The 21,779-nt window shown below is 48.7% G+C and overlaps 1 protein-coding gene across 5 annotated transcripts in view; it reads right to left on the bottom strand.

Annotated features, from left to right (window-relative positions):
- Positions 1-2,262: 2,262 nt before the first annotated feature.
- The window catches only part of SLC6A1 (solute carrier family 6 member 1), a 40,932-nt gene continuing 21,415 nt past the window's right edge, over positions 2,263-21,779 (bottom strand). For 3 of the 5 annotated variants that reach the window (XM_081072952.1, XM_081072954.1, XM_081072953.1), the window contains 15 exons: positions 20,963-21,025; positions 19,225-19,567; positions 18,690-18,821; positions 18,026-18,126; positions 17,028-17,137; positions 15,300-15,432; positions 12,775-12,909; positions 12,442-12,545; positions 11,970-12,094; positions 10,914-11,026; positions 10,401-10,532; positions 8,935-9,037; positions 7,669-7,769; positions 6,620-6,787; positions 2,263-4,643 (listed from right to left, as the gene is read on the bottom strand). In XM_081072952.1, the coding sequence (XP_080929078.1) occupies positions 4,539-4,643; positions 6,620-6,787; positions 7,669-7,769; positions 8,935-9,037; positions 10,401-10,532; positions 10,914-11,026; positions 11,970-12,094; positions 12,442-12,545; positions 12,775-12,909; positions 15,300-15,432; positions 17,028-17,137; positions 18,026-18,126; positions 18,690-18,821; positions 19,225-19,462 (1,800 nt within the window). In that variant the 5' untranslated portion in view covers positions 19,463-19,567; positions 20,963-21,025 and the 3' untranslated portion in view covers positions 2,263-4,538. The remainder of the gene's footprint in view (positions 4,644-6,619; positions 6,788-7,668; positions 7,770-8,934; positions 9,038-10,400; positions 10,533-10,913; positions 11,027-11,969; positions 12,095-12,441; positions 12,546-12,774; positions 12,910-15,299; positions 15,433-17,027; positions 17,138-18,025; positions 18,127-18,689; positions 18,822-19,224; positions 19,568-20,962; positions 21,026-21,779) is intronic. The other 2 variants (XM_081072955.1, XM_081072956.1) reach the window with 1 other exon arrangement.

The raw sequence follows: 21,779 nt of genomic DNA, 5'->3' as shown, positions 1-21,779 counted from the left end.
ATAATGGCCAAGATATGGAGGCAGCCTGTGTGTCTGTCAATGGAATAATGGATAAAGAGGAGGGGGTACATATATACACTGGAATATTGCCCGGCCAGGGAAGGGAATCGGTTCTTGTCATCTGCAGCAGAATTGATGGACCTGGAGGGAATTGTGCTGAGTGGAGTGTGAGACAGAGAAAGACAGATCCAAAGTGATACTGGTTATATGTGTAATCAAGAGAACAAAATAAACAAATCAGAAACAAACTCACAGATACAATGAACATTTTGATGGTTGCCAGACAGGAGCTGGGCGGGAATGGGTGAAAAAAGTGGAAGGGCTTAAGAAGTACAAATTGGTTGTTACATAGTAGCCGTGGGAATGTAGGGTATTTCATAAGGAATCTATTAATAATATATAATAACTATGTATGGTATCAGATGGATACTAGATTTGTCGAGGTGATAGATGGGATAGATAGATGGCAGGGTGTAAAAGATGAAGGCGTTAAGAAGTACAAATTGGTAGTCAGAAAATAGTCATGGGGATGTAAAGTAAAGCAGAGGGAATATAGTCAATGATATGGCAATAGCTATGTATAGTGCCAGGGTGATCACCAGTGTCAGGGGGATCACTTCTTAAATTATATAAATGTCTAACCACTATGCTGTACACCTGAAATTAATATACAATAATATTGAATGAAAACTGTAATTGAAAAATTAAAAAGAGGGGGGAAGGTGAAGGGCAATAAATGGTTCAAATTTCCCGGTATAAAATAAGTAAGTCATGGGATGCAATGTACAGCACAAGGAAAATAGTCAATAATATTGTGATAGCACAGTATGGTGTCAGATGGTGGCTGGACTTATCAAGGTAATCACTTTTTATTTTTGTAATCACTTCTTTAGGTATAGAAATGATGAACAACTATGGTGTACCCCTGAAACTCATATAATATTATATATTAGCTATATTTTTAATAAAACTCTTTTTAAAAAAGCAGGAAAGAAGTGTTGTTGAAGTTACTAAAATATAAGGCCTTTCCTTCCTTCCATAGTCTTTCTCTCAATATGCTATTTAATCTCATCCTAAGTAAAGGAAACATTTAAATCTTAATCTTTAGCATAAATTTTACTATTCATCTTCATAGTATGCAAATGCAGGAACATCTAATTCATATGTGAATTACACAATGTGCATTTCATTCTTACAAGAACAGTAGAAACCAGCACAAAACTAAGTTGTTTTTATTTCATTTCTCGATATGCACACATTCTGCAAATACTCACTACCTTCAGCTTACGATGAGTAAGAAAAAGTATAGCTTACTGTATCTTTCCGGTTCTTCGTATGCCATCATTTTCACTGTAAGTGGTTGGCAAAGTAACTTGAGTAAGACAGGCTATGATAGGGTTCCTTGGGTGTTTCTTAGAACACCGTTGCCTTTTTTCTGCTTTGGAAGCGAATTCTATTTTGAATAGCGAGTGTGGCTTCTCAGGGCCCTCAGAGCCCTCACTCACTCAGTTGTAGACCTGACACCCACACCTTGTGCTGGCTTTGAGTCTCACTGGACTCTCACTCACTGTGGGCCCACTGGAATTCTGTGCTCCTGCAGTCTCAAGAGTGCAATATGCAAAAGAGGCAGAAGGAACTATGGGCACACACGTATTGTGACTACCTCTTCTGTTCTGGCTGGTTAGTGACTTAGTTCTGACCCCCCACCTCCCTCAGATCCTTACTGCTTACCTTCTACCACAACTGTATAAAATCTTGTTTCTATAATAAATCTCTTCTTCCAAAATACTCAATCTGCTTCCCAGACTGAACTTTGATTGACAGAGAGTTAAAGTGTCACCATGTCAACAACTGGTGAATCCGGGTGTCCACTGAACCATTCCTACAACTTCTCGGTAGAATTCAAATTTTTCTAAACAAGATTCAAAAAATAAAATGAAAACAACAACGTTAAAAATAATATTTTGAGGGCTGAATCAATGAGTGAATGAATGTCCTTCTTAACTAAATGTGCTCTTTATTAGCCTAGTTTTAAACCTTTATTGACCATGTTAAAGTTTTTTTTAGAACAGTAAAAACACCTCTCTTATGTGGCTCAGAGTCATTTTCTAGCCACTTTTTGGAAGTCTAGCTGTATCTCACTGGATTTTGAGCCCAAATCTCTCTCTCTTGGGGAAAAATAGTTCTGTGTGTCTGTACTGTTGTTCTGATGAAAGAGGCTATTGTTCTGATTCCCTACCCCAAAGAATTGAAGGTCTGATGTGTATATCATAGAACCTTTATTATTTTTCCTCTAAACTCTTAGAAATGTACATAATGTCCGTGCTCTAGTTATGACACCATTTATAGACATTTAAAATGCATCTTCATTTATAAATATTTTACATTTGGTCCATAGAACAGATAATTTTACTAAATAATACTGTATTTTTTTTTAAAACAGGCTCTGTATATAGTTTGAATATGTTTATATTACATATATTTTTTTATATAGAGATAGATTTACTTGGTATTCTGAGAATAAATCCTTATTGAAAAAAAAAGCATATATGATAATACAATATATTTTCCCTCCAGGGCAAATACTAAAAAAAAGTTACACATATTCACAGTTCTCACAATAATTGTACGACACATAATATTGTGCTATATAAGTAGGTTTGGATGGAAATCAGTTAGGGGATTTCTTGCCAAACATCTTATGTAGATTTCCTTACAAACATTAAATATGCTGCATTTGTCTCAGAAAGACTTGGTGTTAGTTTCACATTGAAGAACGAAGAAAAAGTTAGAAGTCTTCCTGTCCTTATTCTAAAGGAATTCACACAGATGGGGGGGGGAAGGATGGGACCATGAGGCACAGTGAAGGGTTTCTTTCGGTCTAAACCCTATAATTTAACAATACAAATGCATTTTGATCATGGATACAGCAGTTGGCATTTGGGAGGCTGCAGCAATGAGGTTATTTTACAGATGACCTCAGGAAAAGGATTTAGATTTCTACACAATATCAAACAAGACTCTATATATCATGGGTGAGGATGAGTGTACGTGTGTGTACGTTTATATGTGTACAAGTACTTTTTGTTTTCTCTACAATAATGTGCTTAATATTCTGAGGGTAATACCTTATTGCAAGAACTGGGATGCTGGTCACTGGTCACTTTCGGATGAGAATGACAAGAGATTAAAAAACCCACAGTCACAGTTATTTACCATAGTTATTAAGGATTAGTCGTAAAACACAGTTTGAGAGCTAACTAGCTAAGGAGCTACAGGGCACAACATACGATTTGCTACATGGGAACCCACCTTCCTGGCAAATGAGAAATGCTGTTACTGGGGCTTGCAAGGAACTGTCTTCACCCGATTTGCCATCGCCACCACCACGGAGCCCATTCTGGAAAGGAACAAAAACTACTCCCAGGAAAGCAGTTTAATCTCTGAAGCACTTTAGGGGGCTGGGAAGCTGGATTAGCACTAGCTCCTCAGTTAGTGGGCTGGGTAGATTTTAGTGGCAGTGAGAGGATTCCCACTGAAGAATTTCAGAGAAGGTGAGAAGGCAGCAGCTTTGAACGGGGTGGCAGTGAGAAAGATAGTTCAAGAAAGACAACTGGATCCATTCTGACTCAGGGACAGAACTTCACCTTGATTTCCTCTGCAACTGTTCTGTGCTCTGTAAAGGTGGACAGCCTAAGAAAGACTGGGGCTCCGATTAGGGGACTTCCCAGTGGGATCGGTGGCCCCTACCCACGAATGGCGATAAAAAAATCAATTGTGCTTGTGGCAGTTTTCCAATCAGTAGGGGAGCGGGTCCCAACTGGAATGATTGCTTTTGGCCCAGGTGCAACAGAATGGCTTGGTGAGGAGGGGGCAGGAAAGCTTAGCCACAGAGATATTAACTCAGTCTGTGGCAGGGAAAAAGGACAGTAGGCGGACTGCTTGAGAAGCAGCTCTGGGAAAGCTGACTGAGGTCCTTGGGGCTTGTTTTAAAGTCAAGCTGCTTCCAGAAGAGAAAACCGAAAAAATGAAAGCTCTGCTGGCTCCCTGCTACTTAAGAGTGAGCTCTCCCTGGAAATCCCCATTGTACAAAATGCCCTTTTCATGTGTACAGAGCCGCGTTCCAATGGAAACGAACTCCTGCAAAGTCCGAGATAACAGTCATGGGTTTCGGCAGTAAGAGAACAGTCAGGAAAACGACTAAAAGCCAGGAGGGTGCGGCCTCACTGCGTCACACTCCCTGGCAGGATAAAAAGGGTCCAGCTTGGCCGTCACAAACGCCAAATGCTGGATGCTTACGGGGCCTGGATTAGAAGGGTCACTGGTCCACGGGGGCTGGAGCCATCAGGTATCGCTGCCACGGCAGGGCCCAGCGGGGTGAGACTGTTCCCCACCTCCTCTCTCTGGGTGGTGATGGTGTCTGGACTCGCCACTCGAGGTAGGATGAGATAGACGATATCTTCAGACATCACGTGGTGGTCGTGGTCAGCCAGGTTGCGGGGGGCGAGAATGTGGGGTTGGTGAGCCGCCCCGCACCCCTAGATGTAGGCCTCTTTGCTGGCTGAGCCACTGGCCTGGGGCTGCTCTGGACCATTCTCTGGGCGTACGATGTCTTCACTGGGCTGGATCATGACCTGGATGCGCTGTGGGCACCGGGGAGAATTCGAGCTGGGACGGAAGAGGACTGGCCGCTCTGTTCTGCCACCCTCTTTTCAGGTCTGCTTTGTCTGCTCTGCCTTCAAACAGCACCCAGACTCCAGCCACGTCCCCACAACCTTCACACCCTCCAGTGCTCCCACGTACGCCTCCTCTCCCTTGGGTCATAGCAGTGACTCCCCACCGGCCCTCCACTTCCATTCTGGACCATCATCCCCTTCATTCTATTCTCAGTATTCATTCTATTCCAACAGCAGTTGGAAGGGTTATGCTAGAGATCACTTTCCGCTACTCCTCAGTACCCAACCATGGCTCCCATTTCACCCAAATCCTACAAGGCCCCATACGATCTGGCCCCTGTCACCTGAGACCTCAATGCCCTCCGCTCACCCCCCTCACGTACTCCACTACAGCCACGCTGACCTCCTCACTGCTCCTCACACACACCAAGCATGCACCTGCCTCAGGGCCTTTGCACTTGCTGTACCCGCTGTTTGGTACATCCCTCCTTTCAGATAGTTACACCGCTCCATCTCTACCTCCTTAGGCCCTGGCTCAGTGTTACCTATTCAGGAAAGCCGTGCTCCCTAAACCCCATCCTACTCTGTTTCTCCATAGCACTCCTCCCTATCTAAATGTGTTTTTATTTTGTTATCTGCTGATCTTTATTAGAATGTAAGCTCCAAAAGGGTGGGATTTTTGTCTGTGTTGACCCAGCACTGACAATAGTGTCTGGCATACAGTAGGTGTTCAATACATATTTGCTGAATGGACGGATCTCCCACGACCTTCTCTACACACCCCCCTTGCAATACTGCCTCATCAGATCACACACTGTCTTCAGACTTGCCTTGTTCTTTCCCACCTCTGGTCCTTTGCACAGGCTGTGCTTTCTTCCACAAAATGCAGACCTGATTGCCTTTTGAGGTTCAGCAGAGGATCATGGAAAATGAAAACACTGAACCTGAAGTTGGAAGAAAGGGCTGCAAGCCACGGCTCTGCTAATAACTTACTGCAAGGAATGGGTAAGCGGTTTCCCCGTTTGGTCTCAGTTTCTCTACCTGTGATAGGAGGAGAGTGCCCAGCAACTTCAGGGGCTGCACATCACCTGCCACCCATCTTCCCTATGCTGCAGACCTGAGAGCCCCTCCTTCTGGCTCTGAGTGGGTCTGGCAGGGACATCTTGGTGGGAATATGGTTGAGAGCCACTGCGCTGGGTCCTCCCAGCTATGGCCCTCCAAAATCGAATTCTCCACTCCTCCCCAGTGAAATCTTCTCCGCTCACACTTACTCCATCGATGTTTCTAGCACCTGGGCACCTCCAGCACTGCCTTGCTTCACTCAAGAATTCCCTATAACTTAACAAAGGGCTGGCTCTAAGGTGTGCTAGTGGGCCCCTGCTGGGCAGCGTGCCTGAGATGCTTTATCTTTCCTTGAGGGCTTTCCTTGCGAGCTTCATCAAGCTCACAAATGAGGACTAGAGTAGGTCCTCAATACATCTGATCCCACCCTTCAGCAACTCCAAACCCTCCACGGCTCCCCATTACCTTCAGGATAAAGTCCAAAGTTCTTGTCCTGATTTTCAAAGCGCTTCATGATGTGGTCTCACCTTCTTACATTCCCACCTCCTCTCTTATCAACCCCCCGCATCCCTCCCCACTCTCCCCTCCAGGCACACTGTGGGCCTTTGCACATGCTTCCCATCCTCTTCTAGGAACATTCTTTCTGCTTCTACTTTTAACTCTAGCTCATTCTTAGGTCTCTCCTCGACTCCCTCTTCTTTTAGGAAGCCTTCCCTAGCCAATAGCCCTGGTGTACCCCAGTCGTGGCACCTCTAGCACTCTATTTCACTGGTATTGACTCGTCTGTCTCCCCAGCTAGACGGTGAGTCCACAAGGGTAGAGGCTGTTCCCAGCACAGTGCAGGAAGGGCACCAGAGATGCAGAGCGGAGAAGGGACTTACCTGCTTCAGGGAGCCCTTTAAGGTGAGGAACATGTAGGCCATGTACCCGGGGATGAGGACCATGGAAGACAGAGCCATGAGCCAACCCACGCCCTGGCCCCACTTGGGGAAAACATAGCTTCCCATGGTGAGCGGCGTCATCTGCACAGCACTGAAAATGAACACACCCTGGAGAACAGGGAAGGGAAAGTCAGTTACCCAGACTGGACGACCCAGTTCCCTCCCTGGACTGGGCAGCCAATAGGTCCACTGTCCTCCACCCCTACCCTGAGGCTGACCCTCACAAGGGCCCAGCATCTTAGGAATCCTGCACCCAAAGCCACTGCTAGTACATAAAGTACCCTTGTGCATGATAGAAAAAGGCACTTTCTCTGGGAAGACCGAGAGCAAAAGTGCCTTCTCCGTAGGAACCCATAGGAAAGGACACCCCTCTTCAATATGAAGAAGCTACCCTTTCTGGAAGAATCAATAGCAAAAGGTGCTTCCTCTGGGAAGACTGACAGAAAAACGCACCCCTTCCTCCAAGTTAACCAGCTTGGCAAGCAGAACAAGGGTGGATGTCAGCCCCCCCATCCGCCGTTGGCTGGGTGCCCTTGTGTAGGACACAACATATGCAGTGGCCCCCACACCGAGGACCTAGGGAACCCCCTACCCAGACCTGCTCATGCCTCAGCTTCCCCTTTCGGGAAGGAATGGGAGATGCTGGGAACGAGAGGCCTCCCGGGATGAACAGTTTGGGCTTCAGAATCAGGCCGACCAGGTTTGAAGGCAGCACCGATATGCGGAGTGATGCTGGCCGGTGAGCCCTGGGTCCCTCAGCAGGAAAGTGGGCAACAAAATCTAATTTGCTGAGGTTTGTGAGGATGAGGTAATGTGTCTGCAGGGTACAGAATAGATGCTAAGCTGATGGCAGGGTAGTATTCTTAGGAAACAGGCATTGGGGGCCTCTTCCATCTGCCTTTGCCTCCAGAAGTTTCCCTCTGGACCTGAGTTGCCCCAGGGCCTAGTATGTTCTCATCCTAACAGGGCTCGTCAAGCCTTGTCCTTACCGCCACAATGATTGGGGTGAAGAAGGACCAGCAGAGTTTCCACCAGATGCAAGGCCTGGAGCCAACCATCTCTTGGATGTTGTCATAGAATCGGTTGACACCTGTGACATTTGGAACAAAAACAGGCAGGATGGCTGAGCTGTGCGCACCACAGGCTAAACTCCATCTCTCACAGTATGACCACAGGCAAGTCACCTAACCTCTCTGAGCCCCGTTTCCTCACCTGTAACATGGGTGAATGCTGTGGTGGGGGTGGGGGGTCATTGCTATCTAAGTGTTCCATAACCAAATCCCCACGGCACGTGGATTGTGTGGGCAAGCAAGCTACCTTGATGTGAAAATATCTACCGACAATCAGATATAAAACGTGTCCCCACCACTCTTATCTCCCTCCCCGGCAGCATCTCTCCCAGCCATTCCTCCAAAGCCTGGCGGGGCAGAGGGCATTTTCCCTGAGGATCGGACGCTGTCAGCAATGGGGTGACAGATCGCAAAGAACTGCAAGTCTTACAGAAACCCACAGATGTCATGAAATCCGTGCGTCATGTTGGGCACTGCTCCAGTTATAAGCCACGTCATTGGTGGCTCTAGACCAGTTAGAGTTGAGGAAAGGAAAACGAGGAGGAGGGTGAGGTGGCGAAGAAGATACAAGGATTGGCAAGGACGAAGAGGGAGCTGGAGAACATTTCCTTCAAACACATCATCTTGTTGGGATAATCAGTGTGGGGAAGGACATCCTTTGCCTGTCATGAGTATATGATCTGCACGCATACATCACTGCCTCCTAAGTCTGGACACAGGCCACTAAATAAACGGGTAAAATCATTGTTTCCTTCATGCTTTCCTCGAAGATAGTGCATACTTTTCATCACAGCCCAGCTTTAAAAAAATCATTTAACTTCAGATTTTTTTTTTATAGTTTGGGTTTCCCTTTTCTAAATAAAATCTCAAACCATTTATCTCAAAATTTATGAAGAAATTTTGGTTCCCATCTTATTTTTATATGTATGTATGTATGTATGTATGCATGCATGTATGTATGTATGTTTGGTTCCCGTTTTAAATGAGTTTATTTAACTTTCCTTCTTCTGGCATCTTCTAAACCTGGGACCTCCTGTGCGAACATCATTGAATTGTTGTGAGGACTAAATTAACGTATGTAAAGAGCCTGGTGTTCAAGTTGTATTGGTTGAATGATGAGTAAAGAAAGGAGTGAGTGAATGAATGAAGGAATGAATGAGGGAGGGAGGAGAGGTTGATGCTTACCGTAAAACCAGGAAATGGAGACACATTCAAAGAACACGAGGAACAGCAGGCTCATGCCACTGGCAGAGTAGTAATCAAAAAGCTTGAAGACATAAATGCCCCCCTGCAAGAGGAAAAGCGGTGAGAGTGAGGCCACTTCCTCCAGTGCCCGGGGCGTTCAGTTCACAGTTCACAGTTCACAGACTGGGCTTCGCAGTGTGACACGGTTGGGGTTAGGCTACACTGCAGCAAGACTTGTGGGTAGATTTGAGGAAGCACTGAGGGCATTGTGACCCTGAGAGGATGTGTGTTGACTCTATAGGGATTGGGAAGAAAATGTCTGGAGTGGTGGAGGGGCGGGGCGGAGGGAAATGCCCCATTTCTAGTGAGGCTGGAGGGCAGAAAGAGGAGCTGGCCACCACAGCCATCTGTCTACAATGCTAAATCACTCATGGCCCTCCCCTGATTAAAACCATATGTGGGTCAAATAAGACAATGACATAACATATCACTAAGTAGAGAGATAGAAAATCAAGGTCCTGCATCCCCCACTTACCCTCACTCCCTCTAACCCACCACACTGGCCTTCCTTCTGTTCCTCAAGCTCATCAAGCCTATTCTCACCTCAGGACCTTTGCACTGGCTGTACTTTCTTCCCCTAGCTAGATCTTCCCCTGCCTGGCTCTTCCTCACCATCTGAGTCTAGTTCAACTATCACTTCTTCAGAGGGAGCTCCCCTTACTACGCTGTCTGAGGTAGCCTCCCTGGGTCATTCGCTGTCCCACTATTCTCTTTTCCTTGTGGCATTTAATGATCTATTTTGCATGTAAGTCTTGTCCACCAAGTTAACTTGTCATGGTAACTGCTGAAATCTCCAGTGTCATGCCAGACCCATAGTAGGTGTTCCGCAACTACGAAGGAATGAACGAACAGTAACTCTGAGTCTGAACTGTATTTAGGTCAGGGTGGTTTTGTGAATCATAAATCAGATCCATAGGGCTGAGCCCATGGCTTCAGGGTCATTTATATTTATTGTACAATTCACCAGTCACGTGTCTGTCTTCTGAGTAGGCTGGCAAGGCCTTGAATGCAGAGAACATTGCTTGTTAATATCGACAGAAAAGGAAAAGTGAAAATGAGAGGAAGGGGCAGTATCCACTTCAAAGGCCCAACTCCACCCTGATTCTCCACTTAATTTTTGTCTTTCAAAACTCAGCCCTCATATCCCTCCTCTAGGAAGCAGTCCCTGGTGCTCCAGGCCTGGTTAGGGGCTGTATTCTCTAGCTCTGTCCTATCATTTCCAGCTCAGCATCTGTGTCTCCCACCAGCCCAGGGACCCCTCAAGGGCAGGCACCCCATCTGACTCCTTGCCATGTGTGCCAGGCGAGGCATGAAGGATGGGAGGAGGAGAAGACAAGGCTGGGGTGAAGAGAGCCTAGGGGTGGCCCGGGGCAGGCAGCACAGGGCCAGGTGCTGATGGCGCTCACCTGGGTGATGTTAGAGAGGCCGATCAGGTAGGAGACGACACAGACAGCAGCAATGAAGAGCTCCCTGCGGTTGCGGAGGAGCCTGGGGTACTCGTCCACCAGGGCTGTGATGAAGCCTTCCACAGTGCAGAACTTCAGGGGGGAATGCGGGTCAGCCACCCACAGCAGATCCCAGCCCCCACCCACATGACGCCTGATTCTCTGGGGGAAGACCAGAGAGCCCGGCCACACTGGACAGCAGGGTCAGGACAGCCCCAGGATCGAGGCCTGATCCGCCTCTGCCTCTCTGTGATCTCAGGAGGGTCCCTTCCCTCTGGGCATCTGTCCCCATGGGGAAAATGGGGAAGGAGGCTGAGCTGTTCCCTGAAGTTTCATGAGGCATAACATTCTAGGGGTCTGCATCTCTTGACCATCCTCCCTGGGGCCTAAGGTAGTAGCCTCCTCTCCCTGCTTGCTCCTGGATGGATGAGGCTGGGTCGGGGCTCCTCAAGGTGCCAGGAAGGACGTGCTTACCTGGCTGTCAATGCCCAACATCAGCAGCATTGAGAAGAAGAGGATGGCCCAAAGGGGAGAGATGGGCAGCTGGGTCACTGCCTCCGGGTAAGCCAGGAACGCCAGCCCAGGACCTGTGGGGGGAAGAGCCAAAGGAGAAAGAAATAAAAGATACCGAGCACCTACAGCATACCCAGCACACACCCATTTTCTAAGCTTTAATTCATTTCATCTTTGGAGTGAGTGTAGTCAGTCCCTTTTTTTTACATGAGGAAACAATGTGTGTAGCGGGCGAGGCTACAGGGTTGGGTTCAGAGGCAAGAGGACCAGTGAGATGAGATGACGGACTGTGGTAGCCTGGCCAGCAGTGAGAATAGGCCCTTAGTGGGAACGTTCCTTTCCACACGACCAGCCCAGTTTTCCATGACAGGGAAGGGGCATGTCATGTTACCTCCCTGAGCCCAGAGCCTCTGCCATGTACACAGCAGTCCCCCATGTTTGCTGATCTCCTGGCTGAACAGGGATGGGGAGAGTTGCCTGGGGTTTTCCTTGGACACTGTGGCATGGATGACTGTGTGGCAAGTAGAGTTGGCACAGCCCACTTGGTGAGAACATTTTTGGAACTTGGACAAATGCACTGATTTGGGTGCTTTAGGTCATGGTGGTGAACATGTCTGAGTTGGACCAAAATTTATATCCCAGGGGGGCAAGAGTGGGTCCTCTTCCCCCAGATGTCAGAACTTTGTGCTGGAAGTGACAGTATGGCCAGGCTTTGCAATCAGCCACATCTGGACTCATCTCTAAAGTTCCACCACCTTTCTAGCTCCCTGAACTTGGGCAGGTGACCTCAGTGAGTCTCAGTTTCCTCATCTGTGAAATGGGGATAACAAGAGCATCAACCCCATCGTGCTGGGAAGATTCAGGGAAACAGTCCACATAAATGCTCAGTGTGTTGCCTGGCACATAGTGACCTCAATGCTAGAGAGCCAAGGTGCTGGTGACACAATGACTGCACAGGCCAGCACCGTTAGCTCCTCCCTCTCCCTAAGCCCTGGCGCTCCACTGTGCAGCGCTGACCTGAGGCTGCCACATCAGCAATGGACCTTTTGGTGACATGGGCCATGAAGCCCACAATGGAGAAGATGACAAATCCTGCGAACATGCTGGTGCACGAATTGATGCAGCAGACAATGATGGAGTCCCTGAAGAGAGGGAAGGGCGCAGTCAGAAGGGTGTGGCTGGCAGGAAGGTGAGCTAGTGGGCAGTGGTTCATAAGGGGCAGGCTGGAGGTGGGTGGCTGGGAGTGGGGCTACAGGGCAGGTTGGTCCACGCCCCCACCCCAAGGGAAGGGGCTGAACCAGAAGCGGCCAGAAGAGATTGGCTCTGGGGCGGGTTGACAGCAGAGAAAGGCCAGGGGGCGTGGCGGGGAGGGGCGTGGCAGGGAGGGGCGTGGCCGCAGCGGGGCGTGGCCGCAGCGTGGCGTGGCCGCAGCGTGGCGTGGCCGCAGCGTGGCGTGGCCGGGGACGAAGGGACGCCTGGGCTCTCCCACCTATAGACATTGTTGTGGAAAGAGTTGTAGCTCCCGAGAGCGATCAGGGATCCCAGGCCCAGCCCGTAGGAGAAGAATATCTGGGTAGCCGCATCCAGCCACACCTAGAGGTAGAATGATCAAACAACAGCCAAAATTATAAGCATAGCCACAGCGCCTCAGGGTCTTCCACACGTGCAAATCAGCTCTACCTGGGGACCACCCCAGTTTACACAGGAAGGTCGGAGAGGTGTGTTAACTTATCCTCAGGCAGTTAAACGGTGGCTCAGGACTCAGGTGTGCTGTTAACCTAGCCGGGGGCCCCCAGGACCCGAGTCCAGGAGCGCCGCTCACCTCGGAGTCGGACAGCTTGCGGAAATTGGGCGTGATGTAGAAGAGAATGCCCTCCCGGGCACCGGGCAGCGTCACTCCTCGGAAGAACAGGATGATGAGCATGATGTAGGGGTACGTGGCTGAGAAGTAGACGACCTGGGAGGAAAGTGGGTGACGCGGTCACGCTCCCTTCAGCGGACCCCTGCTTCCCCCTTCCCTGCTTCACCTACATTTGTACCTATTGTGGTTCTGGGTTTGGTTCCAGCCTCCAAGGAGCCTTTCTGGATTTCTAACCTGCGCTGCTTGGCCACTTTTCTGCAGCCTCTCCTTGGAGTCTGAGCTAACCAGCTCAGCCCCTGGTTTTTCCCTGCCCCTACCCCTCCTATTTTTTGATTTCTGTTTAAATTATTCAAGTAATACATATGGTGAAAAGAAATTTTTAAAACATTACATAACACACACACACACACACAATTCCTTTAAACAGCCCCTAGAATGTAAGTTACATGAGGGACAGGGCTTGTCTTATTCACTTCTGTTTTCCCAGTGCTCAGAACAATCAATGGTATACAGTAGACACTCAATAAATGCCTGACAAATACATTTTTCTGTTCCTCTTTTGAGACTTTCATTTGCATACGTGATCACATTTTCTTACAAACTGAGGCTCAAATTATGTACTTGCCTTCTCATTTAAAGTTCAAAAACACACAGTATATACAGCTTTGTTTCTTGTTTTGTATACTAAATATTATTTTGTTGTCCCATTACAATGTGATTTTTAATTATACAAAATAGTCCCTCAGGAGGTTTCACCATCCTTTTTAAAGTTTCCTCTACTGTTATCCATTGAGGTTACTTCCAATTCTATGTGAATCTCAATGATAATACTACATTGGCCACCCCTGTATATAAAACTTTGTCTATAAAAGTAGACAAATTATATTAAAAAATCACTACAAATTACACTAAAAAATTATACTAGTCTTGGGAAAAATTTCTAGAAGTGGAATTACTGAGAAAAAATGAATAAGCGTCTCAAAGGCTTTTAATCCATATTGCCTAATTATCTTCTAGAAATTGAAGTTTGTCCAGCATTACAGAGGGTGCCTTTCCTTCAAAGATGCCAGCACTGAGAATAATCATCTTAAAAAATTATTTTTTGCCAAATTGATAATCAAAAGACGGAGATCATTGTCTGAAATTGCATTTCTTTGCTCACTAGTGTGAAAGAGCAATTTTCAAGTTCAATGACCTTTGTATGTCTGAGTCATGCTCAGCATAAATTGTTCTCTGGGTTAGTTTCATCTCCCTGACTTGACTCTGAGATTCTTCAGGGTTAGAAAAGGCAGCCATGATCCCGTAGAAAAACCACTGTACTTGGGATTATTTAGTAAAAAGGGAGTCAAAGCCCTCTGTGTCACCTACAGACTGTGTGACATTGGGTCAATTTCTTATCCTCCCTGAGCCTAGCGGTTTCCTGTCTGGAAAATGCATACAATCAACCTTGCTACTCAGAAAGCTTGTTTGCATGAGAACATACACCATGCTTAATATATGTTGCCCAGGTCTCTCACTTCAATGTGCCTTCCATGTTTGGAACTAGGTACACAGCAGATGCTTAGTAAATGCTTATGGATGGATTGGTTGACTCACTCAAAAGATGCAGTGAGAGAGGCCTTACTCTCTGTCGCCAAAAAGTAGTTAGTCTCCTTATGTAGCAGGAACTCTAGATACCACCCCAAAATGATTATTGTTGATATATTATACCTCATGTATTGAGTGCCTACTATGTGCTAGGTCTGTGCATAGATTCTATGCACTCTGCATAGATTATCCCCCTCAGTCTTTGTGACAACTCTGTAAGGTACTATTATTGTGACCACTTAAAAGATGAAGAGACTAAGGCTTAGAGAAGTGAAGTTACTTGCTCAAGAGCATAGAGCCAGGAATCAAGGGACTGAGATTCAAACTTAGCTATCTCTTCAGAAGCCCTTTGTCCCTACATTCTTCTGCTTCCTAAAACTGGGCCAGGAGACACCTGTGCCCTCCTTCTGCCTGCCTAGCCTAGGGAGAGAACAAAGCTGTTTGACACCAGCCTCGAGTCTGAGAACCTGTTGGGTCAAAGGTCCCACCAGACTGAAATACGGCAGCTTTTCATCATCTGTGCCCATGCCCAAGTGTGGAATTCATTAAGGTTATGTTTTGCTAGTTCAGCTTCTGAACTAGAATAGAGTAGATACTCAGGGACAGTTTGTTCAATGGTCCATGAGCAACATCTAGCCTGTTTTTTGGTTGCTCTGCCAGGCTCTGGGGAATTGTAAGAGACTTACCACGGACCTGGCACTGTGTTAAGGGCATGACTTGCATTATTTCCTTTATTCCTCACACCTGCCCGAAAGGTAGGTACTGTTATCCCCATTTTACAGGAAAGAAAACAGGCACAGAGAGATGATGGGTTTTTGGGAGATACAGATTTCTTGTCCAGGGCAGAGATCCTTTTGTAGAGCCATCCCCCTCCAGTTCCCACTGTGTACATCTCTTACCTTTCCAGTCCAGCCAACACCCTTCCAGATACAGAAATACACAAGAATCCAGGCGATGGCCAGGGTGATGGCCAGAGGCCAGCGGATCTGACCTGGCTTATCTAGCCCATCTGTCATCTGATGCATGTTGCGCCTGGTGGAACAGTGGAGGGAGAAGAAAGTCATGTGGGGCTGGCAGGGGCTGGAGTGGGGGAAAGGGCGTGGACATGGGCAATATCCTCCATCATGATCTTGCTGACATCTGTGATCGCTGAGATCCAGAGCTGGGTGGGACTGTGGGGCCCATTATACTGATGGGTAGAACGTGCTCACTTGCCAGCGCCGTAGGTCAACCACCATTGTTGTTCACCCGAATAGCTCAGCAGCCTCCTAGCAGGACCCCTGCCTCGATTTCCACTCTGCCCCCATGCCAGGCCCAGGGATCCCTCTAAACTTCAAGTCTGGTCATGTCACTCCTCTGCTTAAAATTCTGCAGTGAATACTATTGTTCTCAGAATGAAGCCCAAACTCTCCAGGTGCGAAGCCTTCATGAGCTGGCCCCTGCTTGTCTCTCTGGTCTCAGCTCCTCCAACTCTCACAAGACTGGACCACGTGTCATTCCCGCACTCCAGCCTTGCTTCCTGTCTCTCGCCTGCCTCCAATCCTTCACGCATACTCTTCCTTCTGCTAACACCTGTCTTCCCAACACTGTTTTTCATCCTTAGATGCCACTCCTCACGTAGGTTGGTCCAGGCACCTCCTTGAGGCCCCCACAGCTACCTGCATGCCTCTCCTCTCAGCACTGGTCACCTATTGCTGCCTCTGCCTGTTTGCTTATTTATGTCTCCCACCAGACTGGCATGTAGGTGCTCAAGAAATGTTTACTGAATAAATAGTTGAATAAAAAGCCTGGACACATGTGAGACCACTGTATGTGGGAGATGCCCGAAAGCAGAACCAGCTGGAGTAGAATTTGATTGACATCTGTAAGGAAGGACACAGTTTAGCCAAGGACGGTTTAGCACACAGGGATTGGCATCATGTGCTCTGACACCTCCTGACAATGGCTTCTCCTGGCAGCTTATCTAAAGTGCAGTAGAACTTTCCAGGTTGCTCCCAGACCCTTTCAAGCTGCCAAGCATGTATGCTTCCTCCATGCCAAAGAGATATGGGTCCCAGGACCTCATTTGGGAAAACGAATGCCCCCGACACACATCTTCCATGACGTGCTCCCCTGAAGCATGGCCTTCACTATGGACTACGTGTGTGTATGTCTTTATTCCAAGTGACTCCGGGTTTCCAAGTAGACTGGACTGGTTTTCAGGATGAATTGGGACTTTACTGGCCTCTCCTGGTGATTCTTCTCCACTTCCGATGGGTATTCCCCTCCACTGGCCACTGGCTAAGCTCCTCTACCCTGCTCCAGGCCCTGGAGGCTGACTGCTATGGCTGCCCCAGCGGCCCCTTTGCCCTCCAGCTTCTGCTGGGTTTGACCTATGGCAGGAGGTATTCTCCCCGCTGGCTGTGCCTCTGTCTGCAGTTAGGTTTCTCCACTGAAGGTCACAGTGCATGTCTAGTGGCCCCTCCCAGGGTCCAGTTCCTTCTGGGGGAGGAAGGGGCGTCACCCTCTCTGTGGTTCCCTTAGCCCCACCCACATCTCCACAAGGAGTCCATCCGCCTTTTGAGGGCACCTCCGTACGTGCTGGCCCTGGCTGGTAAGCCCCCCACCAGGGATGGCCCCACACTCACTCCCAGAACTCCACCACGGCACTGGTCAAGTTGGTGGTGTTCATGATGCTGTAGTTGGAGAAGCAGCGGTCGGTGTTCCAGGGGTTGTCACACTGTTTCCACGGCAGCGTCTGCAAAGACACAGTGGCACAATCCCTGTTGAGCCCCCTGCGGCTGGCAACAGGGGTCCCAACACACCCTGTCTACCCTCACCATAACCTGAGGCTCCTCAGTCATTATTTCACCTCCCCTTCCTGAAAGATCTCGGAAGCAGGGCACACTATGAGCCCCATTTTAGAGACCAGAGAGGGGTAGCAACTTGCTCGAGATCACACAGCGCCAGTGTCACACAGCTCAGATTTGAACCTCTAACTTTTCACTCTGATCTGTAGTCAGACACATTATCTATTATGCCAATGGCCCACAGCTAACTTTTCACTCTGAAAATCAGCTTTCCAAGCTGCCTCTAAGGTTTCGTGTGTCCATCCTGGGGCTACTTCCCAGCTACTCAACCTTGGGCAAGAGACCTCACCCATTTGACCCCATGCACACCGATGCTAGCAGTGAACACTTACAGTGCTTGTTCTTTACTGGGCACAGATCTAAGCACTTTACACACATTTACTCCTTAATCCTCACAACTCCTAAGGGATAGGTTTCTCTTTCACCACTATTTTTATAAACGAGAGCACTGAGGCTCAGGAAAGTGAAGTCTCCTTCCCAAAGTCCCCACACCTGCAGTTATATAGCAGTAGGGTCAGGGTTTGAACCTGGGTCCACGTGAAATGGGCTGACAATGGCCACCTTAGAGGGGTGTCATGAGGATTGGATGTCAGCCCACACGAAGTGCCTGGCTCAGCAGGGGCTCAGGTCACAGTGCTGTCATTGTGGGGAGACAAGGGCTGCTGAAGACCATGCCCCCAACCTGAGGAGTGGCCCTGCCAGCAGAATTGGGGTCCCAGTGGACGCAGGGTGGGCTGTGGGTCAGGCGCTCTCTGCTGTTCAGAGGAGCCACTCACCGTGGTGAAGGAGTTGTACAGGTAGTAGATGGCCCAGGAGATGATGACAATGTAGTAGATATTCAGCCAGAAGGACAACACGGCAGCGGCGAGTCCCACCCCTGGGAGAGGACACAGCATCGTGACATTCATTTAACAACGGTAACTTCCCGGTGTGTGTCACTGTTATCAGCTCCCACATCTGCAGTCTCACCCGGCCTTGCAGAGAGGCAGGACCTTGGCTGCGGTCACAGGCAGCTGGCAAGTGAGGGAGCCAGGCCTCGTGTCTGCCACACGCACGCACGCGTGCACCTGGGCTGACCTCCGGTGGGGCTGGGACTGGGCTCGCCAGGCAAGCGTGATTCCCCAACCACGTGTCCACCTGAGTGTCTGTCGGCACTGCTCAAGGAAGCAAAGACAGTCCCACCCAACGCTTGCCAGGGAGATGAGCTCACGGAACAGGGCGGCTGATGTGAGCGTGGGAGCCTCTGGGTCGTGTCCTTCTCCTCACCTCCACCGCCGTAAGTTTTGGCTGCATCGCTACCTGTCACCTGGGCCCTTGTAATGGCTCCACTTTGCTCAGACATGGTCCAGAGGGGCTAGGGTGCTGGGAAGGCCCTGGCTTCACCACCGTCCGATGGGCAGGATCACCACCACGACACACAGCCCCACTCTGCAGACTTACCCTTGAACATAGGGGCCAGCTTCCACACCCCCAGGCCCCCGATGGAGGTGTACTGGCCTAGGGAGCACTCCAGCAGGAAGAGCGGGACCCCCGCAAAGATGAGTGTCAGGAAGTAGGGGATCAGGAAAGCTCCTGCAAGGGGGAGAAGAGAGATGCTTGTGGCCCCACAGCTTTGGAGAAACCCTGGTCAGAGAGACCAGCACGGCAGGGCACTCTGGGGTCCCAGCCACGATTCCCTTTCACTCTGCTTCAAAAGCAGCACCCACAGCCACAGTGAGGCCCAAGGATGTCCTCTACTCAAAACACACCCCGTACACTTTGCAAATGAAGAGGTAAACTTTTTGATGTCATTGACAGAGGACAATCGCCCTTTGGGAATCACTTTGGTAAAAGGACAAGAAACAGGAAGTGGGGCCTGACACTCTCTTTGGAGTTTTTAGAGGACCCATTCCCCTAAGGTTGCCCCAGAAAACATCTAAGGGACATTTTCTCTGGGGTCCAGGCCCAGCTGATAGGTGGCCAGGCCAGCACCTACCGCCTCCGTTCTTTCCGCAGAGATAGGGGAATCTCCAGACGTTGCCTAGGCCGATGGCATAGCCCACACAGGACATGAGGAAGTCAAAGCGGCCCTTCCACGTGTCCCGGTCTGGAAGGTCTGCTGCCTTCTTCTGCACCTTGACCACCAAGGTTTTGGGCTTGTCATTGGCCACGGGGACCTCGCTGACCTCCGTGGAGATCTGCCCATCAGCCACCTTGCTGCCATTGGTTGCCATGTCTCGGAGTTTGGACACAGGGGTCCTGGCAGATGGACGTGCGGTGTCGGCCCCGGTCCACGTGGACAGCAGTTTTGCGGCTCAAGGTCACCCTAGAACAGAGGGCTGGGGTGACAGGCAATGAGAGGAGCAAGATTCTGGAGTCTCCCCAAAATAACAAAAACAAAATAACCCACAAGAAAACTAAGGGCCCAAGAAAGCTCTCCCATAAACCGTCTTCCTCCTGCCAGCCCCTGCTCCCAGAGGAAGGGAGGTAGGTGCCTTTTGTTTCCCAAGACGACATGTGAGGATGTGGTCTGTTGTCTCCTGGACTAGCTCCAACTCTGGCCATCTGTGTCATGTGCCTTCCATTACGTATCCTGCTCAGAGGAGAAACACGAGGCGACCAAATTTCCAAAGAGAAATATTAAGTGCTCCTCATCTTTGCTTCCGTGGATTCAATCAGATTTTCATTCCCTGACGCCATAAAAGCCATGGCAGGATAAGCTATGGCAGATCTGAAGGTGTCCTGGCTGCAGGTGATGGGTGGAGGTGGTACATGAGCACAGACTGACTCTGACCTCTTTACCACTTTCAAGCTGTGTGACTTTGAGTAAACTTCTTAACCTCTCTGGGCCCCACTTGCCCTATCATTTTAAATTGAGGATAATGATAGTACGTCCCTCATCAGGTTGTCGTTTTTCACTTATTCAGTGAGGCACCCTCTACCTGGCAAATGGTGAGGACTTGTTGCTATTTCATCAGCAGTTCCCATGCCTGGCTGTTTTCCCAAGTCATTTCGGAAGCTCTGTAACGGGTGTCCAAACTTTTTTCAATGGTTTTCACAAAGGGCCGTATGTGGTAAAATATGCAAACAGCCAGGCCATTCACTCGAGGTGAAGTACGTATTGCCTCACCTGGTTTATTGAAGTAAACTAAATATATTTTTGGAATTTGCTGCGGGCCAGTTAACAATGGATTGCGAGCCGCAGTAGGCCCGCGGGCCGCAGTTTGGACACCCCTGCTCTATAAAGACACACTCTCAGGTCCCACCCCAGATGTACCACATCAGAATCTCTAGATGAGCCCCAAATTTATACTTTTAACACATTCCTGAAAGGAGATTATTATGCCAGGAGCCCAGCCCCAGCCCTCAGGTGAGGAAGGACCACTGGCTTATATGACCTCTCTGACCCTTGGTCACCCCAGATATTCTACCTATACTGCCCGTTTCTCACCTCTAGTTCCAGAGGCAGTGAGGGGTAGAGAACAGTGTGTGACACTGGACTCAGTCCAGTCCTGGGTTCAAATCTCCAGTCTGCCTTTTACCAGCTGAATGACCTAAAGTACTATCTTTGATTGCTCTAGCCTCAGTTTCCCTATCTATAAAATGGGGTTAATGCTATCTGGCTTGTAGAATTGTGGCAAAAATGAGCTTTAATGGCTGTAAGAGTGCTTTTCACCTGACCAGTTTAGAAAGAGAACTCCATCAATGGTTATGATTTTGGTTGTTGATGTTACCTGATGATTCTTTGTGGTGGGTCAGCTCCAGAGCAGCCCTCTCTGCAATCCCTGGGTGACAGCCTACAAAGCAGAGGAAAGGAGGGATGGTGAACTGGCAGGTAGCACTGATGGGCAGCCCTGGGCAGAGAGCAGCAGGGGTGCAGGAAGCCTTCCAGCATCTGGGCTGTATGTGAGTCCCTTGGAGCCACCCAGCTGGGGTGACCTCAGCAAGTCTGTGAAGTGTGGCTGGCCCATGGGGTGCTGGGAACATGCAGGAGTGGGGCCCCGCTGCCCTCGGGACAGCTGTGGGGGTAGGCATGGAGGCACCATGAGCAAGACATTCCATAATTTTATCAGCAGGAAAAGATGAATCACAGAGGGACTGCATCTCCGCAGAGCCTCACTGGGAGCCAGGGAACGCAGCTGATATTTTTCTGCGTCCTCCATCCAACCTTGCAGTAATTGTGAAAGACCATGTAAGAATATGGGAGAGAGCCCCTTGTTTTGTGGAGTGAGAAAAGCAGGTGTCAAGACAGTTTATTTGGTATGATCCTATTTTGCCTCGTCCCCAAATCTATTAAAAAAAAAAAATACTGAAAGATAAACCTTAATACGTTACAAGTGATTAGTTTATACATGATTTTTTTTTCTCTTTTCCGGATTTTAAGAATTACTTTGAAATTTCTATAAAAAATGTATAAATTTCTAAATTTCTACAAAAAATTTTAAATTAGTAACAGAATAAACTTACGGAACCCTCAGAGCAAACAGGAACGTTTGCAGACCAGTGAAGCACTGGTCTTTGTCTCTCAGAGCTGAGTCAAAACAATGTGTG

The sequence above is a fragment of the Rhinolophus hipposideros genome, assembly GCF_964194185.1.
Source record: "Rhinolophus hipposideros genome assembly, chromosome: 14".
In the NCBI taxonomy this organism is placed as follows: Eukaryota; Metazoa; Chordata; class Mammalia; order Chiroptera; family Rhinolophidae; genus Rhinolophus; species Rhinolophus hipposideros.
Note: the sequence above shows the minus strand (reverse complement) of the source record. Positions and strands in the feature narration are given on the sequence as shown.